Source organism: Aedes aegypti, chromosome 2 (genome assembly GCF_002204515.2).
Source record: "Aedes aegypti strain LVP_AGWG chromosome 2, AaegL5.0 Primary Assembly, whole genome shotgun sequence".
Classification (NCBI taxonomy): Eukaryota; Metazoa; Arthropoda; class Insecta; order Diptera; family Culicidae; genus Aedes; species Aedes aegypti.
In genome coordinates, this window is record NC_035108.1 from 127776937 (window position 1) to 127799606 (window position 22670).

A 22670-nucleotide genomic window follows, 5' to 3' on the forward strand; every position below is an offset into this window, starting at 1 on the left:
TTTGCTTTTGATTATGCCACACAGTTTGAAAGTAAAATAAAAATTCTCTATACAGGAGTGAAATTGGAATTTCAAAACCAAGAGCGTTACGTTGGCATGAAATATTTTGAACTCTTATAACTGTTTGCTGGTTTAACGAAATTCCTTGAATGGCACCTCAATTGAAAGACAAGACATCAAAGGGTCATGTCGTTTACTTACTGAATCCCACTAAACTGTCCAAATAGTTTGATAACTGTTTTAAAAGAGAACGTTGATTTCAAGCAAATTTATAAATAGGGGTGCTAGAGAAAATTTGACGTCATTTGCTTTCAATTCTCCGCTTGGATCGCATCTCAGCAGGCAACAGATCGTCTTGCTCTGACCAAACTGTCGAGCGAGCGAGAGAAGATGCCGTCCGAAGCCAAAGTCATCACCGCTGCCGCCGCCAAGAAGAATAAGAAGAGGAAGCAGTCCACAGGAAAAATTGCGGTCGAACTGTGAACACGGTCGGGCAAGTCATTCTCGCTTTGTGGTTCACCGCTTGTTTGCGTTCACCCAGCCATCGTCATCGCCGCCATCATCAGATTTTGACTTAAGCCCGGTGATCCACTACCTGTTACTGTTGTGCGCCATCCACGTCACGAAACTTTCGGTTCGTCGTATAAGCAAATAACTTGCTCAAATTTATACATTTGAGTTGAGGATTCCCCGTTTGACCATGGCAATCAACTGATAACATCCCGCAGTGTTATTTATCTGTAAGAGCATCAAAGCTAACAAAGCCATCGGCCCTTTTCAGGGTCATCAAATTAGTAGAAAAGAGTTAAAAGAGAAATATTTCCGACTTTATATATGACTTCTTATATTCCTAAATCAATTTCACAGCTTCATACAAAATTTCATTCGTCATGAATAATTTATGACTCAACATTTTGAGACTGTAATCGCGGACGCTGCTGCACTGCCATCGGGGTGAGTGCTCAACATTCCACAACAATTGTAAAATAGAGCGGCATTTCATACAGCGTCTTTGATGTTCCATATTTTGTGGGAACACTTTGATTAACAAAATAATCACATGTAACAAAATTGTGACATACTTAGAATGCTTTTAAAAAGACATTCTCATTGAACAATTGTAATAATTTTGGCACCCATGGATCAGAAATTTACCGTCATAATAAAGAAAACTATTAATTATCAATATCTCGTATTGATTATTTAGTTAGTGTCAACCCTTCCAGCAATTCATGTTTGACCAATTTCTCACGCATTAGCATTCTCCGCAATTTTCAAATAATTCTAAGCCCAACACATTATTGGCACATACCCATTTCCCAGATTGGTCGATCAGAAAGCGAAGAGCACAAAAGGGAGGAGCATCATCTGCTATTCTGAAGTTATAAAACATGCTTCCTTCGTCGGATTCAGTTCCATTCTAATTTCGCTTTCGAGCTGGTAAAAGCTCCTCCGAACTTGCTCAGCGAGAAGTACCTCGCTGCTAGAAAGCTAGAAATCTGCTGAGCTGTTAATCTTCAAGCTGCCAATCCAGCATCTGGTCTGTGAAATCGCTCAAGATTTCTAGGTGGACCGATCCGCGCTTCTAGATTTCGCCTCGTGGTCACAGCATCCAAGCTCAATCGGCCCTTTTCAGGGCCAACATACGTTCATAGAAGGGTTTATTGGATGCTATTTACTGATTTATCTATAATGATCTAAATATCGCGGTATACTACAACCCAAGGAACACACATGTTATATTTGATGCAAATTATCTCTTATATAACTCGATTTTGTCATATAAGAGTTAATATGCATCAATTATAACATGTGTGTTACTCGGGAATTTAGTTCACATAATTTACCCCACATAATTACATGATTTTTTTTTTGGAACTCAGATAGCCGTAGCGGTAAACGCGCAGCTATTCAGCAAGACCAAGCTGAGGGTCGTGGGTTCGAATCCCACTGGTCGAGGATCTTTTCGGGTTGAAAATTTTCTCGACTTCCCAGGACATAGAGTATCTTCGTACCTGCCACACGATATACGCAAGCAAAAATGGTCATTTTCATAGTAAGCTCTTAGTTAATAACTGTGGAAGTGCGCATAAGAAGCTGAGAAGCAGGCTCTGTCCCAGTGGGGACGTAACGCCAGAAAGAAGAAGAAGAAGAATTACATGAATTTGAGAATTTACCACTGCAGCGCCGTCGGACCGTAATAACATCATGCTACTCAGCATTGTATAGTATTTCTAACAGCATCGTTGATTTATCATATAATGGGGGAACACTTCCTAAATTCTCGAGTATGGAAATTGGAAAATATATTAAAATTGCGACAGATTTTAAATACTGTTCAATAAACTGTTTCCTGACCAATTGTAATTAGCAACTATTGATCTGAAATTTTTCTACATGTTAGTCTAATGCGTTAATCTGAGGAATAGGCTATATGAAATTGATGTCTTGGCAAGGGATGTACAAGATGAGCATTATGTATTAATTTTCCAATTTCCGTACTCGAGAATTTTGGAAGCGGGGGCCGTGATGCTCGGGATGGATTGTCCTCCATGACTGGTCCTGGCTGGAAATATTCGTGGGGAGACACTCGACCCTTTGCTGTAGGAATTTCATTAACAACTCTTTGGTAAAGCAGAAATTTTCCGAGGGAATTTCTGATAAAAGTGAACTTTTTCAAAACAACTCTTATTGATTGGAATATTTATCAACAACTCTTTGTTAAGTAAAATCATCCTTAATAACTCTTTGCTCCATCGCCAAACCAAACCATTTCATTGAATTCATCAAGTACAAGAATATGAATGGTAAGGAGAGGCAGATGGTGTATATTTTGGTATATTTTGCTGGCGTTACTTTCCAACAGGTCGCCGGTTGGCGCTGACTACTAATCCGTCCACTGAATGATTTTCAAATGTTGCTTTCGCTCTGTGGTTCCGTTCGCTACTCGCACACTGCTGTGGCTTTCACGCGCTCTTCTTTGCTGCTCCGCTGCTTGATCCGTTCGTTATGCCGTTCGATTTGTGAATGAGCTGGGAGCAGAACAACCAGTGGTTTTATTTGCTCGAGCTCCGTTCACCGATGGCGAGTGGTGGGACTCTCGCTTGGTTGTTTCGTCACTCCGTTCGCTACTCGCACGCGATTGGTTATTGCTTTCGCGCTATTTTCGTTGATGGTGTAATTCTTCGCTGAGAAAAAAACTGCAACTCTTTTGATTTTTCATGCAAAATGACCAACTTTGATAAACTATATCTCAGTTATTTATGGACTGATTTGAATGAAGTTTTTACAGAATATCAGACATAACTTGAATTTTAACATATGTTTTTGAGTGATTTTTCCAATCACACGTTGAAAAGCAGTAACGGTTTGACTAAAGTGAATTTTTTGACGATTTTTTATGATTGACATAACTAAACATGTTGAAGGAATAGCTTCATGGTATCTTCAGAAAAGTTGTAGATTTTGAAGAGATGAATAAGTTTGCTGAAGACAGTTTTTGTGTAAGGCTATCAGATTTTAAGATAAAAAGTTTGAATTTTTCGTCGAAAATTACAGTTTAGTCAAACCGTTATTACTTATAAACTTGTGATTGGAAAAATTATTCAAAAATATATGTTAAAATTCAAGTTACATCTGATGTTCTGTGAATGTTTCATTCGAAAATATTTCCATAAATAACTGAGATCTAACTGCTGGAGCCTGCTGGAATGAAACTGAATCCAACGAAGGCAGCATGTTTTATAACCTTGGAATAGCAGATGATGCTCCTCCCTTTTGTGCTCTTCGCTTTCTGGTCGACCAATCTGGGAAATGGGTATGTGCCAATAATGTGTTTTGCTTGGAATTACTTGAAAATTGCGGAGAATACTAATACGTGAGAAATTGGTCAAACATGAATTGTTGGAATGATTGGCATTCCCTAAATATTCAATACGAGCTATTGATAATCAATAGTTTCCTTTATTATGACGGTGAATTTCTGATCCATGGGTGCCAAAATTATTACAATTGTTCAATGAGAATGTCTTTTCCAAAGCATTCTAAGTATGTCGCAATTTTGTCACATGGGATAATTTTCCTAATCAAAGTGTTCCCATAAAATATGGAACATAAAAGGCGCTGTTGGAAAAGCCACTCCATTTTGCAATCGTTGTGAAATGTTGAGCACTCACCCCGACGGCACTGCAGCAGCGTCCGCGAGTACAATCTCAAATGGTTGAGTCATAAATTATTCACGACAAATGAAATTTTGTATGAGGCCGTGAAATTGATTTAGGAATACTAGAAGTTAAAAATAAAGTCGGAAATATTTCTCTTTTAACTCTTTTCCACAAATTTGATGGCTCTGAAAAGAACCGATGGCTTTGTTAGCTTCGATGTTGTTACGGATGAATAACACTGCTCGGACCAGCAAAACTCAGGGGGCTTCTGGTATTTGCTCCTAACGGGATTGCTTCTTGACCACCAATGATGATTTCATCACGAGTCGAAATTTTGAAGCGCGGGTCAACAGGCACAGGCATAGCCACAGCCACTGGGTCTCGTCGATTGCTCGCTGGCACTGTACCGTCGTCGTCGTCGGGTAGGCAGGGCTCCTCGGCCGATGAAATTTGCGGCGGCAATGACGATGGCTGGATGAACGCAAACAAGCGGTGAACCACAAAGCGAGAATGACTCGCCCGACCGTGTTCACGACCGCAATTTCTCCTGTAGACTGCTTCCTCTTCTTCTTCTAGGTGACGGCAGCGGTGATGGCTTTAGCTTCGGACAGCATCTTCTCTCGCTCGCTCGACAATTTGATTTGAGCGAAGCAAGACAAACGGGGGCGTCCTTCGCTATCGATGTCTGTCCCTGAGAAGCACGCCCGGTCAGAACAAGCCGATCTGTCGCCTGCTGAGATGCGAGCCAATCGGAGAGTGAAAAGCAAATGACGTCAAATTTTCTCTAGCCACCCCTATTTATAGATTTGCTTGAAATCAACGTTCTCTTTTAAAACAGTTATTAAACTATTTGGACAAGTATGTGGGATTCAGTAAGTAAACGACATGAAGCTTTGATGTCTTATCTTTCGATTGAGATGCTAATCAAGAAATTCCGTTAAGCCTTCGAAAAGTTATAAACGTTTAAAATATTTCATGCCAACGTAACGCTCTTGGTTTTGAAATTCCAATTTCACTCCTGTATAGAGAAGAGAGACGTACTTCTACGTCAAAAGGTGCACACTTGGTGCGTGCGTTTGCAAGAATGAATCGATATGAGATAATTGTATTGGTACTTCAAATAAGAATCTACTCCCTCCAAATTTGCAGAAAAAAGTAATAGAAGTAAATCATTTGTCTTGAAATTTCAGCTCCCTTGCACCAGATTTCCCCTTGAATTCGCCACCCTTCATGAGAAAACAACGTAGGTGGTGAATTCAGGATCCGAAACATGGCGAATACTGATGCAGATGATCTAGTCAGGGGGGGTATACGCAGGGTGGGTGTACGGCTGTCAACTACAAACAAAGCTCGCCTAACAATCATCTCTCGGGCGGGCCGTCCCAAACAGCATCATCTCTCACGCGGGCCGACCCAAACAGCACAGGTCGAACGCGGGCCTTACCAGGCAGCAAATGCTGATGCATTTCAACACTCAAACAGCGGGATGCCTAGCAGCGTTGTGAGCCAAACGAATACACCCACAAAACATGAACGGTAGGCGCATCTCGTTGCGTATACCCCCCCTTAAGGGGGCAGGATCCGTCATTGATTTCTGAATTTTCAAACGCGCGACGACTGGAAGGTTAATGGGCAGTGCTATGTTACGGCTCACGCTATTGTTGATTATTAGAGGAGCAACGGATTGCAGAGGAATTTCAAAAAAGGAATTTGGTGAGTTTGTTCTGATCACAATGCGTAAATATTCATTATTTGTCGGCCAGAATGTCTACCAAACGTATCCTATGGCACTACCCTTTACATCAACATTCCACAACATCCCGTAAAACCTATGAGAGGTCGTAGAGTTCTCTGCGTCTTTCTTAAGTAGGTGTTCTATCAATCATCCTTTCCCATTCCCCAGCTTTCGTAAGGACGTGGCCAGGACAGCTCTCGATTATTGGAGGATGCTTCAATCTTGTCTAAGAGTTAGAGGTTAGTCCCAAATTTCTGACTTTGGAACGGACGGGAAGGAGGCAACCCTTACACAATGGTCTAGGATTGTACCACCTACGAATTAGTGCGAAATGCTTAATGCTTTGGGGCCCAGATAGCCGTAGCGGTAAACGCGCAGCTATTCAGCAAGACCAAGCTGAGGGTTGTGGGTTCGAATCCCACCGGTCGAGGATCTTTTCGGGTTGGAAATTTTCTCGACTTCCCAGGGCATAGAGTATCTTCGTACCTGCCACACGATATACACATGCAAAAATGGTCATTGGCATACTAAGCTCTCAGTTAATAACTGTGGAAGTGCTCATAAGAACACTAAGCTGAGAAGCAGGCTCTGTCCCAGTGGGGACGTAACGCCAGAAAGAAGAAGAAGAAGAAGAAGCTTAATGCTAATCCAACATTGAAAGTTTAACCATTTCACAAGGTGATGGTTAATTACAGAGAATGATTGAAAAGTAAAATTTAACATGTTCACTTTGAATCACATGCTTACGAACTGTGGATATCTTGCAGAGTTAATTAGGATTTATGTTTCGACAAATTCTCGCGGAACATTACTAAAGGACCAATGTACACATGAGAGATTCTCTCCTCTCTCGTTCTCTTTCGATTATAACAGTGGAACACTAAAGATTTTGGGAAGTTTTTCACTATAGATCGAAAGTCAACTTCCTTGACTAGCGTTTCATACAAAAAACGCAACAGAAGAGATTAATGTGACTCAGTTATTAATGAAAGAGAAAGTAAACAAAGAGAGCCTCTCAATGTTAGATAGGTCCTTTAGTAATGTTCCGCGAGAATTGAACTCTCAAAATTAGAATTATCTAGTTTTGGCATTGGATACACAATTAAGTCAATACAGAGTCAGAATTAGGGCGAATGTGAAGACTAATACATTCTCAGTAAAATCGGTTTGAAGTTTGCGGGTTTAATTTTAATTTTATATTATGTTTCCGATCGATTTAATCGCATGATGCATTTTTGTAGGATCCATTACAATATTATTTTTGTAGCAAAAAATTTAACTTATTTAAATATTATAAATACCATGTTAAAATAAATAAAAAATCATCATGCGCCATTCAACAAAATTTAGAGTCGTTGCGCCCCTCGGTTTTTCGTCTTCTTCAGTTTGACAACAGCGTTTGACTACGCTCTCTCTCGCACGAACCTTTATCACTAACGCCCTTCTGCACACTCAGTTTGAAATGCGCCCTGCTGCCACACTCAAGCTCAAATGTGCCCGGTTAGCGCAGAGGGGGAAGATGGGCGAAATTGACATCAGAGTTCGAATCGAAAGAGAAAATCAAATGCGCCTTTATGTTTTTCTTACTTATTTCGTGAAAAACGTTATTTTTAAGGAACAGATGTGCATTATACAGCGGGGATTCGCTGGTTGCAACACGACTGCCTTCCATCTAGCGAATCCGACCCGTTAGTTGGAATGACTGACAGCTGGTGAAAATGCTCCAGACTAACGTATCTGGAGTGCAAATCGTCACGAAACGCACATATACATACACATTTGTTCTATATATGGAGACTTCAATGCGACGGTACTCAGACGTCAAAGTCAGTTTGACATCTTCTCTTGACATTCGAGTGCTTTTTAGTTGGAACTTTTTCCAACCAGCGAACATCCAACCATCGAGTCATTCCATGTAGCGGACCCCCAACGAGCGAATCCCCTCTGTATGATTGTAATTTATCAAACAAACTGTTAGGTGAATAAAACTCAGTTTGTTTACATTTGTCAGTTAGGCCGTTAATCTGGTACAGAGGGGATTCGCTCGTTGGGGGTCCGCTACATGGAATGACTCGATGGTTGGATGTTCGCTGGTTGGAAAAAGTTCCAACTAAAAAGCACTCGAATGTCAAGAGAAGATGTCAAACTGACTTTGACGTCTGAGTACCGTCGCATTGTATATGTGCGTTTCGTGACGATTTGCACTCCAGATACGTTAGTCTGGAGCATTTTCACCAGCTGTCAGTCATTCCAACTAACGGGTCGGATTCGCTAGATGGAAGGCAGTCGTGTTCCAACCAGCGAATCCCCGCTGTACTGTATTGAAGTGTTTGTGATTTTTCTGGACATGGAAATCCGTTAACTTGTGCCAGATATGTTCCGGAACCCCAAGGGAAGCCCATTCCCACTACATACTTGGGTAGATTCCCACTTCATTCCAGAAAACTTTTCGTGAAAAAGATTTGCCGACTGTGCCACTGGGCGTTGCATGCTAGTCCATTGTCTAGTGGTGTGCTTCCTTCGAAGTTCACTGAAAGCATTGATGTACATTTCGACCCGTATCACAAAGTACTCGAGAAATCAAACGTCCAATTTGAAAATACTCATAGCAACACTGCTACAGCATAAATCCAGCATAAACCGCATGTCGATTCCAATTGGAAAACTGCCGTTTCTTTCAAACAACAGCGCGGTACATATCCTTGAGCATACATTCATCTCTTTCCGTTACCTGGCGCTCAGCAGCAGGCAGTGCGCCTTCACCAGTGTGAGTGCATATCGGGTAAAAGTCAGTCCGGAGTCCGTCGTACAGCGAGAGTGCTCTGCGCGCGGCCATTTTGGTGATTTTCGTCTCGTGTGGTGATTTTTCGAATAGTCAGCCAGTCAGGCCAACTCTAGCAGCAAGCAGCCAGCTAAAATCGAAATTTCCTATCGGTGCAAGTGCGGTGAACCAGTTCCAAAGGACACTATCGACTTCCGGTGACCGCGGCGGATACAGTGCGGGTGTTATCCAATCGATTCCGGCTCGCGACGCGGAGTGCAGTCGATTTTCAGTACGAATCGTGCGGCAGAGTGAGCTAGAAGAGTGTTCCGTAGGGAGGACATTTTTCTTCGGACCCATCAAACGAGCAAGAAGAGGAGATTTTTCCCATCAATTTTTCTCGTTGGCTCACGCCCCATTTGGACAGTGCAAGAAAGGACACTTTGTGCTAAAGAATAAGTGAATCTTCATTATAGAGGTAAAGTGGAAAACGGTGAATATGTAGGGGGGAAATCGTCTCCCGGATGTGGCATATCGTTTGGGGGGTTGGCAAAAAAAAAGTTGGCTGCTGAAAACGTGCCTCCCCGCAGTTTTGGAAAGTGTAGTCCGGGAATCCAAATCCCGTACCAGCTCACGAACAGGGGAGTGACAGAGAAGGAAACATTTGCCAACAGTGCGAGAACGGGATGCTATGCGATGGTGCCAAGTTTTGACAGATTTCTATGAGTGAGTGTAGGTGTGTGGTGCAAAAGACGTGAAGGTCACTCACGGATACATATGAATCGCAAGCGCAATGAGTGCCCGAGTGGATGCTTTACCGGTGAGCGTATATTCAGTGTTGCCAGAAGGGATTATTTATGTGAACGATTGTAAAATTTAAAAATATTTACCTAAAGGTTGTATAAATATCAAGTTTTTGCAAACAAAAATGTTTAAAAATATTGAGTATGTTTTTAAATTGCTTGTATTATTCGCATTACCGCATCGCGCATTGATAACTGGACCCTCTGTAAGTGCAATCTGCAATTATGGGTTTCATTGGTTTTATAGTCGGTAAACAATAATTTTAGTAACGGCATATACGGAGAATTGTTTACCTATATTTTGAGTTTACCTAAAATTAAGTATATCAAGCATATATTTTCAATCTGACGATTACATATACGCATATATGCACAAATCAAGATTTGCTTTGCTTCTGCTAAAAAAACGCACAATTTACATATTGAGTCTTCAAGATTTGCTTTGCTTCTGCTAAAAAAACGCACAATTTACATATTGAGTCTTCAAAAGTTCCTAAACCTATATTATCGGTTTTCAATTATATCCTATGTGCACTCTACTCAGTGTTTTGAATTTGATTACATGCAACCTACGTTTGTAAAGCGACTCAACTTTCAACATTATTCATGCTAGCAAAGGCATACCTGAAAATAGTACACCTAAAAGGGCCTAACTGAAAATTTCCATCAAAACCAGAGTGGCACTTTCCGGAATTATTTTTTTGATACGAAACCTCAAACACAAAAAAAAAGACAGGCTGTGATTTTTCTTAATTATTTTTATAAAAACTATCAGTGTTTGGATTTCGATCAGAATAAGCCGATCGAACCATATTCGGAGAGTGTTACAGTTCGCGAACCATTGCAGTTCGTGGCACATCACATTCGGAGAGCCCTATGAATTTAAACATTCACTCTCTCGTTTGGTGCGTGGCACGAAAGCGTTCAAGAGCAGCAACTCTCACAGACTGCAACCGTATCGAGTCGTTCGGGTGATTTATGTTTTGAAAAAAAAAAAAAAAAATGGTAATAACTTTTATATTTACTGATAATGCAGCCTTCAACAACCTAATTATATTCTATTGGACCATTGAACACCCCTTTGGTTGCAAACATAGCACAGAAAATAATAAATCTAGCGTAACATTTGAAAAGGGCCTAACTGCAAAATGTAAACAAACTTGATTATTCATTATTCGTATCATTTTTTACGTAAATTACTCCTACATACTCTTACGGGCATGCAAAATGCATTATTAATGGTAATTTTATTCAAATTTAAAAGGGCCTATCTGAAAATGATAAAACTAAGAGGGCCTAACTGGTCATAAAAGGGCCTAACTGAAAATTTCCATCAAAATCAGATTGGCCCTTCCGTGCATTTTTAATTTTCCTCCATATTTTTCAATATTTAGCCATTGTATAGTGTTTTTCTCACATAATGGAACCTAGTGAAATATTTGAAAAGGGTCTATCAGCATAACTTCAAAATTGAGAAATGCTCGATTGAAGATTCTGTAACATATTGATTGTTACTATTTTGAACTCATTGCTATCTAATAGTTTTAAACTTTTGTTCGACACTCATAGTCTATTACTGGGCCACGTAACGTTTTAAATCTAACATAACATAAAAACTAGTAAAAAATGTTGAATTCAAACATCATCGGCAGATAGGCCCTTTTACGAGCCTTCAAACCAGTTAGGCCCTTTTATTTAACATAGTTCCAGTTAGGCCCTTTTGGAAGTTATTAATTTTATTGATTATTGAATAGATTTTCAAAGTTTTAGAACAAAATCAATCGATTATGTGAGAAAATCAACTTTGAATATTGAAAATTCTTTATTGAAGATTCAGTACTATATTGATTATTCATATTTCAAACCCTTTCTCCTATTTACTAGTTTTATACTTGTGTTCGACACTCATAATAGTCTACTAGGTGGCCCATAACGTTTAAAATCTTAAATAACAAAACAACTCGTGAAAATGGTTGAATTCAAACATCATCGGCAGATAGGCCCTTCTACGAGTCTGCAAACCAGTTAGGCCCTTTCAGTTAGGCCCTTTGATTGAACATGGTTTCAGTTAGGCCCCTCCAGTTAGGCCCTTTTATTAAACTTAGTTCCAGTTAGGCCCTTTTGGAATTTGTTAATTTTATTGATTATTGAAGTGATTTTCAAAGTTTTAGATCAAAATCAATCGATTAGGTATGTGAGAAAATCAACTTTGAATATTAAAAATTCTTTATTGAAGATTCAGTACTATATTGATTCCTATTTCAAGCCCATTCTCTTTTTTACTAGTTTTATCATAATCTTAATGCGAAGTTAGTTGAAAAACTGATATTTTATTCTGAAAAAAAAATCAATTACATTAAAAATGTTGAATAATTTTTATTTGTTAATTTTTATTTGTTGCCTCTAGTTGTGGATCGAGTTCCAAAAGTCGCGATTTTCACAAAAACAAATTCGTTTGTTTTTGTAACAGCCCTGCAAGAATTCTTCTTATACTTCTTCTTGGCATTACGTCCTCACTGGGACAGAGCCTGCTTCTAAGCTTTGTGTTCAATGAGTACTTCCTCAGTTATAAACTGAGAGCTTTTTTTTTGACAAGTTGCCATTTTCGCATTCGTATATCGTGTGACAAGTACGAAGGTACTCTATATTCACGAAAGTAAAGGAAATTTCCATTACGAAAAAACCTGGACCGACCGGGAATGGAACTCAGATACCTTCAGAATGGCTTTGCTTTGTAGCCGCGGGCTAAAACTGCTCTGCTAAGGAAGGCCCTCAAGTATAAAACAAGTAAAAAAGTGAATGGGTTTGAAATAGATATAATCAATAAGGTACTGAACCTTCAACCGAGAATATCCAACATTTAGCTATTACATTGTTTTTCTCTCGCTTTATTTTATTTAAAAACTATGAAAATCACTTCAATAAGCAATAGAATCAATAAATTCCAAAAGGGCCTAACTGGAACTATGTTTAATAAAAGGGCCTAACTGGAGGGGCCTAACTGAAACCATGTTCAATCGAAGGGCCTAACTGAAAGGGCCTAACTGGTTTGAAGATTCATTGAAGGGCCTAACTGCTGATGATATTTGAATGCAACCATTTTCACGAGTCGTTATGCTATTTGAGATTACTAACGTTCTGGGCCACGTAATAAACCATAATGAGTGTCTAACACAAGTTTAAAACTAGTAAAAAAAAGTAAATGGGTTTGAAATATCAATAATCAATATGTTGCTGATTTTGTATAGAATAGTTTCCAATATGTAGCTTGTATGATATTGTGTTGTTTTCTCACATAATCATTAAATGTTGTCGAACAATTATGCAAATCACTTCAATAATCAATAAAATTAGCAAATTCAAAAAGGGCCTAACTGGTTTGAAAATTCGTAAAAGGGCCTATCTGCGGATGATGTTTGAATTGAACTATTTTTACAAGTTGTTGTGCTATTTCAAATTTAAATCGTTGTGAGCCACGTAATAGACCATTATAAGTGTCGAACACAAGGGGTTATTCGAAAATGACGTCCATCAATTGGGGCCTCCTCCAATGGGGGGATGTACGAAAATGTGACAGTGCATTGTGATTGGGTATTAGAAAAAGCGTGACAGAGGGGGTAGAAGGGTTCTAGAAATCCCGAAAAACGATGGACGTCATTTTTGGATCTTCCCCAAGTATGAAACTAGTAAAAAGCGAATGGGTTTGAAATAGGAATAATCAATATGGTACTGAATCTTCAACCGAAAATTTCCAATATATAGCTATTATATAGTGTTTTTTTTTCACATAATCGCTAAATTTTGTTCAAGATTTATGCAAACCAATTCAAAAATCAATAAAATTAGCAAATTATAAAAGGACCTAACTGAAACCATGTTCAATCAAAGGGCCTAACTGAAAGGGCCTAACTGGTTTGAAGATTCATAAAAGGGCCTATCTGCCGATGATGTTTGAATTCAACAATTTTCACCAGTTGTTGTGTTATTTGAGATTAGAAACATAATGGGCCACGCAACAGACTTTAATGGGTGTCGAACACAGGTATGAAACTAGTAAAAATGCGAATGGGTTTAAAATAGGAATTATAAATATGGTACGGAATCTTCAATTGAGAATTTCTCAATGTTTACGTTTTGCAGATAGGCCCTTTTCAAATGTTACGCTAGAAATATTCGCCTCTGTTTCTTGATCAGAATGAGAGTGGGTCAGCGAATGTTACAATTAGTGTTGACACACAGTGATCGGCGCCAAACAGTGTGTGGTTTGTGTCTGTCTTGTTTTCGTTCATGGTTCGTTGTCTTCAACGAACGATGAATGTCACGTGTGTTGTATGAATGCAGGCGAATAAATGGAATGAAATTATGGCTCGTGTGTCAATTATCGTTAAATTTTCCAAAGCCTGAAAACTATATGAAATTTGAAAAAGTAATCGAGATATATCGCGTTTTTCTCACAATCGCTCGATTTTGTTCAACAATAATAAATCACTTCAATAATCCATAAAATTAACAAATTTTAAAAAGACCTTGGATTTAACCATTTTTACCAGTTGTGTTATTTGAGATTTTAAACGTTATGGACCACTAAGGTTGTTCAAAAAATCGGGTTTGCTCCACACCGCTTATTCGATTGTAGATCAAATTCTGAGTGTCCTCTCAAAATTTAAGCTCATTTTGATAAAAACTGAGACGCTGAGACTGCACAAGCCCTTCAAAGTTCTATTTTCAAATCATACAAAAATCAATAACTAACTAATACTGAGGCATCCGATTTGAAAACGGTCTTAGACTAAGTTGTATCTAACGGTCTTCGACTAACGTATCTAACAATATCAGTATCATAATTGTTAACGTTAATCAACGATTACGCCGTTTCGTCAATTCATTAACGTTAACCTGTAACGGTAAACAAAGGATGCGTTGATTGCGTTGAAAAACAATTTAACGATAACGTTAACGTACAGCGTTGATTCAACGCCAACGACTTCGTTATTTCTAAAGTTAACGATTTGAAGATTCTAATATCTAAAAACAGGTAATAACTTAGACACTGAAACATGCCATGTCCAGAAACGATTATTTAGAAGAATGGCAACTTGTATTTGGAAATGAGAAATCGGGTCATCCAGAGGGCGGTCACTCAGAAACATTCGGTTGTTGGATGGGTAAAAAAAGGACGCCGTGTGTTGGCTGGAGGCAGAGGAAGCCGCTTTTTGGTAACGATTTCAGCCCATTGTTGTAGGTTAATCTACGCTTGGGTTAACGGTGATCGTTGACGTTGATTCAACGCAAACACGTTAACGTTGATGCTAACAACCATGCAATTTAACGCAAAATCCCGTAGCCTCGAGGTTACGCTTTCGCTTTCTAAGCGGAAGGTCATGAGTTCGATTCCCAACCCTCCCACACAAAAAAACTCCATCCAGCCACCAGAAGACGCCGCCCGAAGGACCGTGTATTAGGTAACACATCCATTCTCCGTCAGTATCGGATGGTGACTTGAGACAAACTGACCCTCTTCGATGGCAGCTAGCCTCAAACGACTCAGGAACACGGCAAAATGACCCACCGCAAGAGCAATGGACTATGGCTTTTATGGAAATCGATTGCACGAACAGCAGAGCACTCTGCTACCTGCTCGGTGTGAGAGTAAAAGAGTAGAAAAGAGTGAAAGTAGATGTAAATATAGATTAGATGAAAAATAGATCTGTATCGGTAAAGAAGCTACAGATGAACTATGATTCCGGCACAGTGGTACTCACAAGCACAGAATGCCTTTCAAATAAACATAAGGAAAAAAAATCCTTCAGAGGTTTAGTCAGAAGTATATTCAGGGCACCATTTATTTCTGAATCCTAGAAAAAATCATAACAAAATGCCTAAAGTATGTAACTAATGCCTTGCATAATGTCACGAATCCTAAAAAAAATCTCAGATGTGCCCTCTGCAAAGCATCTAGTTGGATTCTTGAGAAGTTTTCTTTTTAGAGACTTGTTCACCATTTTAATGCAAGTCACTCAAAAATTGCTATTTTTAATGGAAGTCTCTTTTTCGAACAAGATGGTATCCAAAGCCACTTTATTCACAGCCAATCCTGGTGCAAAATTCAAAGGCTTCCTAACGCGACTATTCCATAGGTTCTTCCATTTTTTTATCAGATTTTTCCAGGAACAGCTTCAGGAATTCTTGTGATTCATAACCAAAAAACGCATGGATTATTCTCTGGCCTATTCTTGATTTCAGTTTGGCCTATTTTTTATTTCAGTTTGGTGACTTGTTTTCAGGCAGATAGTCTCTGAAGTTCCTTTTTGATCTTTAAGTCGGTGCAAATCCTGGGATTCTGGGTAGAAACATGAAAGGATTAAAAAAAAAGATTTGCATATTATAACTCGTGATGGTATTATACCTTCTAGGTATTGTTCAGTAGTCTAGGTATTATCCACTGCTTAATTTGGTATTGTTATAGTATTGAAAAAAGTGTTTAAAACAAACAAAAGTACCTCATTGAGATATTAGTAAACTTTTGAAAACTGCTTGAGGTATTAAACTACTATTGAACAATTTCACTTGTATATGAAAATTCATCATATATATTTTAGTTATTATTACAATTATTAGTTCGATATATGTGGAATATGCATGAGATACCTCAAATAATATTTACCTCTTATGCATGGCTCTTAATACCTCATTTAGGAGAGTATTGAAAATAATCTGGTGAGGAATATCTTAGTTTGGTATTCTGCCGCAGTTTTCTTCAGTTCACAAATTTTGCATTGCATTTTGTGTGTAGGATACTAATCTTTTTGATAATTCCCTTCACTGAAAGTCGAGGTAAAGTCACTTATCGCTCTCTGTAACAATAATTAAGTTAAAGTTTAAGTAATCAAATGTTTAGTAGTTCACATAAGCATTTTAACAGTTTTATTTGTAATTGATTGATCATTCAACAGGCTTTCTTTGCCGTTGTTACAGAATTCAACTATTTAACTAATAATATCTTATGTTAAAGAAAAATAAACAGCCTATATTTATTTCCCTAAACTTTCCACTGGCAGCACTGAAGCTTATCTTGTGTACATTCGCTGTGACGATGTGCATTCTCGGCATCTTGCTATCTCCTCAATGATGTCTTGTATGGTGAAGATTGTGTGCCAATCTTTGGCTTCGAGTGCCTGTTCGTTCTCCTTTGTTGGCAACTCTTCTTTTTCGAACTGATGGAGCTTCGGGAACAAGCAGTCAGTCCAATTAGGCGATGTGAGTTGACCAGCAGCTTGAAGCAGCAAAAAGAAACTTTTCGGGGTGAAGTGTTGTCATGAGAAGAAGATAAGGCACATGGTTGGATTTATTCTGGACGTTGAACGTTGACGCGTAGTGAAATTGATTTTTGTTCAGTTCTTACGAATTTATTTGGATTCATTAACTTCGCCGACATTCCATCGGAAACGCAAAGATCAATGTTTATGAGGCTGGTTCAACTCGAGCTGAAAGAAGGTTGAATCACACAGACGAGAAAAAGTACTACGAAATTGTGCGGTAGACATATTGGATCGCGTGAACCGTGCGTGTTAATTCTCTAACGGATAGTGATAAAATATTTATTTGTGATTATGTGTTTCTCATTTTACTTTAATGGTTTTACAGAAACTTTCCTGATTTATCAGCAAGCATAGCTGATGGAAAATATTTTTCGATTGAGCAACCAGTTCTACGACTACAGAGTGGTGGTAGGAAAAAAGTTGAAATATCATGAAGCGAGAATGATTGAGTGAGTGACAAAAAGAGAAGTCCTATCAAAAGTGGAAAATAAGTCAAAAGTGACAGCGGAGAAGCCAGTGCGAAAAGAAGAAAAATATATCGCGTACTGAACAGAGAAGTACAGAAGAGCAGATATAAATAACAACAACAAAATACACGACACAGAAAGGAAAACGAACCGAGAAGATGTTAGTGAGTGAATTGAGCGATATTGGTCGCTAGTACCAATATTAAAGCAGATAAACGTCAATCTTTGCGAAGGTCGACACTCATACAGTCATTCCATGAAAAACCGATCTAGTGGGTTACCGAATTCCGTGAAAATTTGCTATTTTGTTCCTTATCCGAAATAAGAATACACATGTTTTTGGATTTTTTGACAATTTTTCCGAATTTCAATTTTCTTGGACGAAATGAATGCTAAAGATTTTGACTTTTCAAGAAAAATATAATATTAAGTCACAGTGCATTAGATTTTTTATTTTTAAAACCGATTTCAATCTATCCAATCAATATATTGAATGATAGCTTAAGATTTCAATTTTTCAGAAAAAAATATAAAAGGAGGCTATTACTGTTCTCATTTTTTCTATAAACTTCAGAAAATTTTACGTATACCCTCAAATTTTCAGCAATGTATGTTCTTTAGTTTTTGAGATATATTTTTTGAAATTTAAAAATCAGGTATCCCGCAATCAGACACCCTATATTAAGGGGTTTTTCCTTAATACCTGGTATTTCATGCAGCTTTCTTTTCATATTTTTATTTCAATCATTTAAGATGATGGTTCATATATATAAATACAGCACTAAACCTTGTAATATATACCGTAATCCGGGGGCAACTTGATCGCTGTTTTACAACTTTTTGTTGTATTGTCCTTCGTAATATAAATATTGTCAAATAAATTTCGACAAAACCAGTACTCCATTGATCTTTATCAGTTTGACTTTTCATGAAATAATATTTGAAATGTCTTAAAAATAGTTTTAATTTCAAAAAATTAAAATAACACACTGGTGCGAAATTGATCACCATATAACAAAACAGGTTCAAGAATAAAAACTTTCCCTATCTACTAAATTTTAGTCTTTTGAATCTGGAAATGATGTCAAAATTCTTACAACTCAAGTATTTGATCATTTTATTGAAAAATTTAACGTTTGAAATTTGCCTAATACGCCTAAATGTAGGTAGTTTACCTTACAATAAGCATATTATTTAAGAATAAACATGTGCAAAAAACTATATTATCTATGCTGTATGATATCAAAAATGAGTTCAGTAGTTCATACTCAAGCTTACACAACATTTTAAGCACTCAAAGTTGACATGTAGACATAGAACCAGTGGATTGTTTGGCACTGACATCATCAACTGTACTGCTTACACCTTCAAAAAGTGTGAATATTTCTATACAAACTGACCCTAATAAAAATGAAATAGTTCAAACCACCAGTGATCAAATTGCCCCCAGATTACGGTACGTATGGTTTAAGATAACGTTTAGTTTTGAAGTTGTTGAAGGAAATATCATTTACAAAGCAAAAGCGTTAAGATGAACATTCTACATAATGAAATATAAGTGTGGCAAGTGTGAAGCGATAAAAAATAATAACATACACACGGTGAAACGATACGTCGCAAGTGTCAGTGTGGGCTTTTTGCGTTTATGATTTCGAAGTAATTTTTTTTATGATTACGCCTATCGAAGAAAAGGGCAAATATTGGGTAACAAGTAGTATGAGAAAGTAGAAGAAGCAGAAAAGAAAAATCAAGTGATAATAGAGTAATCAGTGATTTTCAGATTTGTCATTTCGTCCAATAACAGTTCGCGTTCATTGTTCAGTTATACGGTATTTTCTGAACTAGTGCAACAAAAGTGCAAGTGAAAAACTTTGTTTCTAAACACAATACAGTTAGTTGAAAGCAATTCTAGTGTAAAATCGTTCACTTCGCTGGCAGAAGTAGAAGAAGCAAACCGTACTGTCACTGCACAAGTCGTATACTCTTTTGTGTATGTCGAGCAGGGTGGTTCGTAGTGGCAAACGTCTGCACGTTTTTTACTACTTCACACACATGTAAAAAGGCCCCCGGTGGAGCGAGACACGTCTGGCTAACTGGACCCAGCCCAGAAAGCGCTCGTCTCCTCGTCCGACGAAATCCGTTCCCCGTGTGCACTACCGGGGAAGGACGACACGGGTTCCTTCGTACGTAGAACTTCCTACGCGAGAAACGCTGCATCGAAGGATCAGAGGATCGTTGCATCAGTAACGTTACTCGGGACATGGATACTGGTAAGAAAATGATATGATACTCACATATTAGTTGCATAAACTCTAAGTTACTTGGGAAATTGTTCAATACACACATCGACTAAATGTACGGAAAGTAAAAGCAAATAACACGTTGGACGTATTGGAGAATGGTCAAAAAATGAAAATCATTCTGACATAACCTTTTTCACTAGGTACTTCGTGTCCACTATTCTCCGGATAGTTCGACAAAACGGTGATAAAACAAAGTTCTCAGCTCCCGTTTTTAAGGAGCCTCCCGAATCAGAATGAAGGTAGCTGTCTCTTTCACGTACACCTTCGGTACGTATTGAAGACGAAAACGTTTCAGCAGTGCATATTTTTGGATTGGCGAAGATGATTCTCTTATTTTTGCAGTTCCTTTTTGCGCTAACAGTTAAATATAGCTCGTCGTTGTCCGATTGGGTATAGACATCGACGGTTCTTTGTGTCGACAGTGTTGTATTGATTTGCGGAAGACCTAAAATCTTTATTTGTTCTGCAGAAAAAGTCAATCTGATTTCTAATAGATTAACTTCATCTAATGCACTGTTTCTCAACCTTGGTAACGATGAAAAACCGGCTCGCTGTGAGGTGTTCGCTTCAGCGTGCTTTTTACATGGTCGGGGGTCCGCGGACCCCCTGTTGAGAAACGTGGATCTAATGGATGCATATTCTACGGTATTGTTAAATTCATCAAACAAAAACCAATTAATCCGCATTGGCCCGCAAAAGTTATGTTTTTTTTTATTGTTTTATTAGTGATAAAAATGGATAGAAAATGTTAATAAAGCATTGTGACTTCGTAAATTAGTGTACAATGTCATGTGACATGTGAAGGAAGAACATATTCAAACACTATTATTTCAACCACTGCGACTTTTTCAGGAATTATAAATAACACAGCATAACAAAAATGATATGTTTGCGTGTCTCAAGGATCAAATTATGTGTCTCTGGTAGATTTTGGGTTTCTGAATCTGATGCCATTGTCAGAAATGTTCCAGCACGTCACAATTTTTAGCTACAGGTCGCCAAAGTTGCATTAAACACTGGTTTTATTGATGTTTACATTAAATTTAAAGCATAATTTATTTAACTGGTTTGTGATTTAATCCACCGAGCATGCATAATAAGACTTCAACTTTCAATTTAGATATAATTTGGTTGAAATTGCTCGATTAAATTTAGATTAAACCGAATTTTTCAACATACTTGCAGTCTCCATACACAATTCTTCGTTTCTCTTATATGGAAAAATACAATTGTTCACACCGCTGGGCAGTAGTGGTAGGTTGTCGGCATAATAGCCGAACCCTCCGCAAGTGACAGTTTGGCGAGAGTGGAGGACGGAAGCAAACCGCGAGAAAAAGATTGCAAAAACAAAACCAAAACAAAAATCGCATTTGAGCAAGTGAATAGTGAATTTGGAAATTTCTTTCGTTTATTAATACGTGTAAGCAAGCAAGGAGTGTAATTTATGGAATTTATTGCCAAAATAGTCGCCTAGATTACCTGTAAGTAAAATGAAAGTGAATTAGATTATGGTTAAGAAAATAACGCAAAAATACTTACCCAGCTTGTACCACACGAGAGTCGAAGAAGAACCGTAACCGTAACATCGCGCTGCATTGTACGGTTGATGTTGTAAGTACCTGAAACGAAAATAAGAGAAATTAAATTAATTGATGTTTAAATATGTAGGAAGAGGAGATAACGGAAGTAGCAAAAGGATCCAGAAGGAAGTTATATCGTAAGGCAGGAGGAAAACTATTTGAGTGAGTAGTTGGCGTAAAATGTAGATTTAGTCATAGCTGAAAACTAATGTAAATAAACTTTATTACAGTTTTTGAGCTGCTCCGAAAAGCTGCTACAAAATAAATAACGTACCCGAACAATCTCAAAAATCAAATAACGAGATTCGGTACCCTCCATCACGATGGATCAGCAGCTGGACCTAACCACAACGCCTTGTGGAGAATGCGAAGAAGTTTCCACCCAGAATGAGCCGATGATTGCCTGCGACGGCTGTGACCGGTGGTTTCACCTACGTTGCGTGGGACTATCGACGGCGCCGAAGAAGGACAAGAAATGGTACCGCAAGGCCCCGACTTGCCAAGCCGTGTTCCAGGAGTACCAGAAGCAGAAAAAAATAGCGCGCGCCAAAAAACCTACGGCGGCTACGGGAGATTCCGATAACCACAGTTCTGTGTCGGAACGAAACGCGGTAGCACTACCCGCGCCCGTGCAGGAAAAATTGATAGCGATGGAAGCGGAAAAGAAACGCCTAGAGGAGGAAATGGATGCGGAGCTGCTGCTGCGAGAAAAGGAGATGGAGATGAAAAACGCACTCAAAGCAAGAAGATTGCTCCTGGAGCAGAGACTGCGTGAGAAAGAGCTAGCTGAGGAGCGGGCCCTGCGCCAGCGGGAAATTGAAGAGAAGGAGATGCAACTGCAGCAGGAACTGCAGGAAAAAGAAGACCACCTGACCCGCATGAAGGAAATGGAGAAGAAGTACCGCGAGCGGATGTCTGCCGTCGACAAGCGGCTGCAGAAAGCGGAAATCGTCGACAAGAAAGGAAAGAAGCATCCATCGGAAGCGATCGCAAAGCGAGAGGGAGTTCCTGGTCCATCTCAACCGTCGCTTGTTCGCAAACTGACGCAAGCGAACCTGAAGCTTCTCGCGGAACAGGGAGACGACACCAGCGACGAAGAGGAGGACGAAGAAGAAGATGAAGATAAAAGCAGCTCGACCAGCTCCGGTGGGGACTCGTCGACGAGTAAGAAGAACGTAACGGAGATCGACAGTGCGTCTCAGCAAGGACAGCCGCGTATTGGGCCAACAAGGGCTCAACTAGCCGCGCGGAATGGGCTGACGAGGAAGCTTCCGGTCTTCTCAGGTAAGCCAGAAGAGTGGCCTTTGTTCTTTGGAGCTTACCAAGCGTCGAACGAAGCCTGCGGCTATTCTGACGTAGAAAATCTGGTAAGACTCCAAGACAGCCTGAAAGGCTCAGCGCTTGAGGCGGTTCGTGGTCAGCTTCTGCTCCCAAAGTCGGTTCCTCGAATGATCGCGAAACTCCGCCAGCTCTACGGACGGCCCGAACAACTTCTTCAGAGCCACCTGGACAAGGTTCGCCGACTGGATCCGCCAAGAG

The 22670-nt window shown here is 39.0% G+C and overlaps 1 protein-coding gene across 24 annotated transcripts in view; it reads left to right on the forward strand.

Moving 5' to 3' along the window:
- The window catches only part of LOC5573995 (la-related protein CG11505), a 117411-nt gene that overhangs the window by 26683 nt on the left and 68058 nt on the right, over window positions 1–22670 (forward strand). Inside the window, exons 1-3 of one of the 24 annotated variants that reach the window (XM_021842290.1) lie at window positions 8667–9137; window positions 17107–17412; window positions 18740–19518. The exons of 2 other annotated variants lie outside the window; for them this stretch is intronic. In XM_021842290.1, coding sequence (XP_021697982.1) covers window positions 19509–19518 — 10 coding nt within the window. In that variant the 5' untranslated portion in view covers window positions 8667–9137; window positions 17107–17412; window positions 18740–19508. 21 more of the 24 variants (XM_021842299.1, XM_021842300.1, XM_021842302.1 and 18 more) reach the window with 21 other exon arrangements.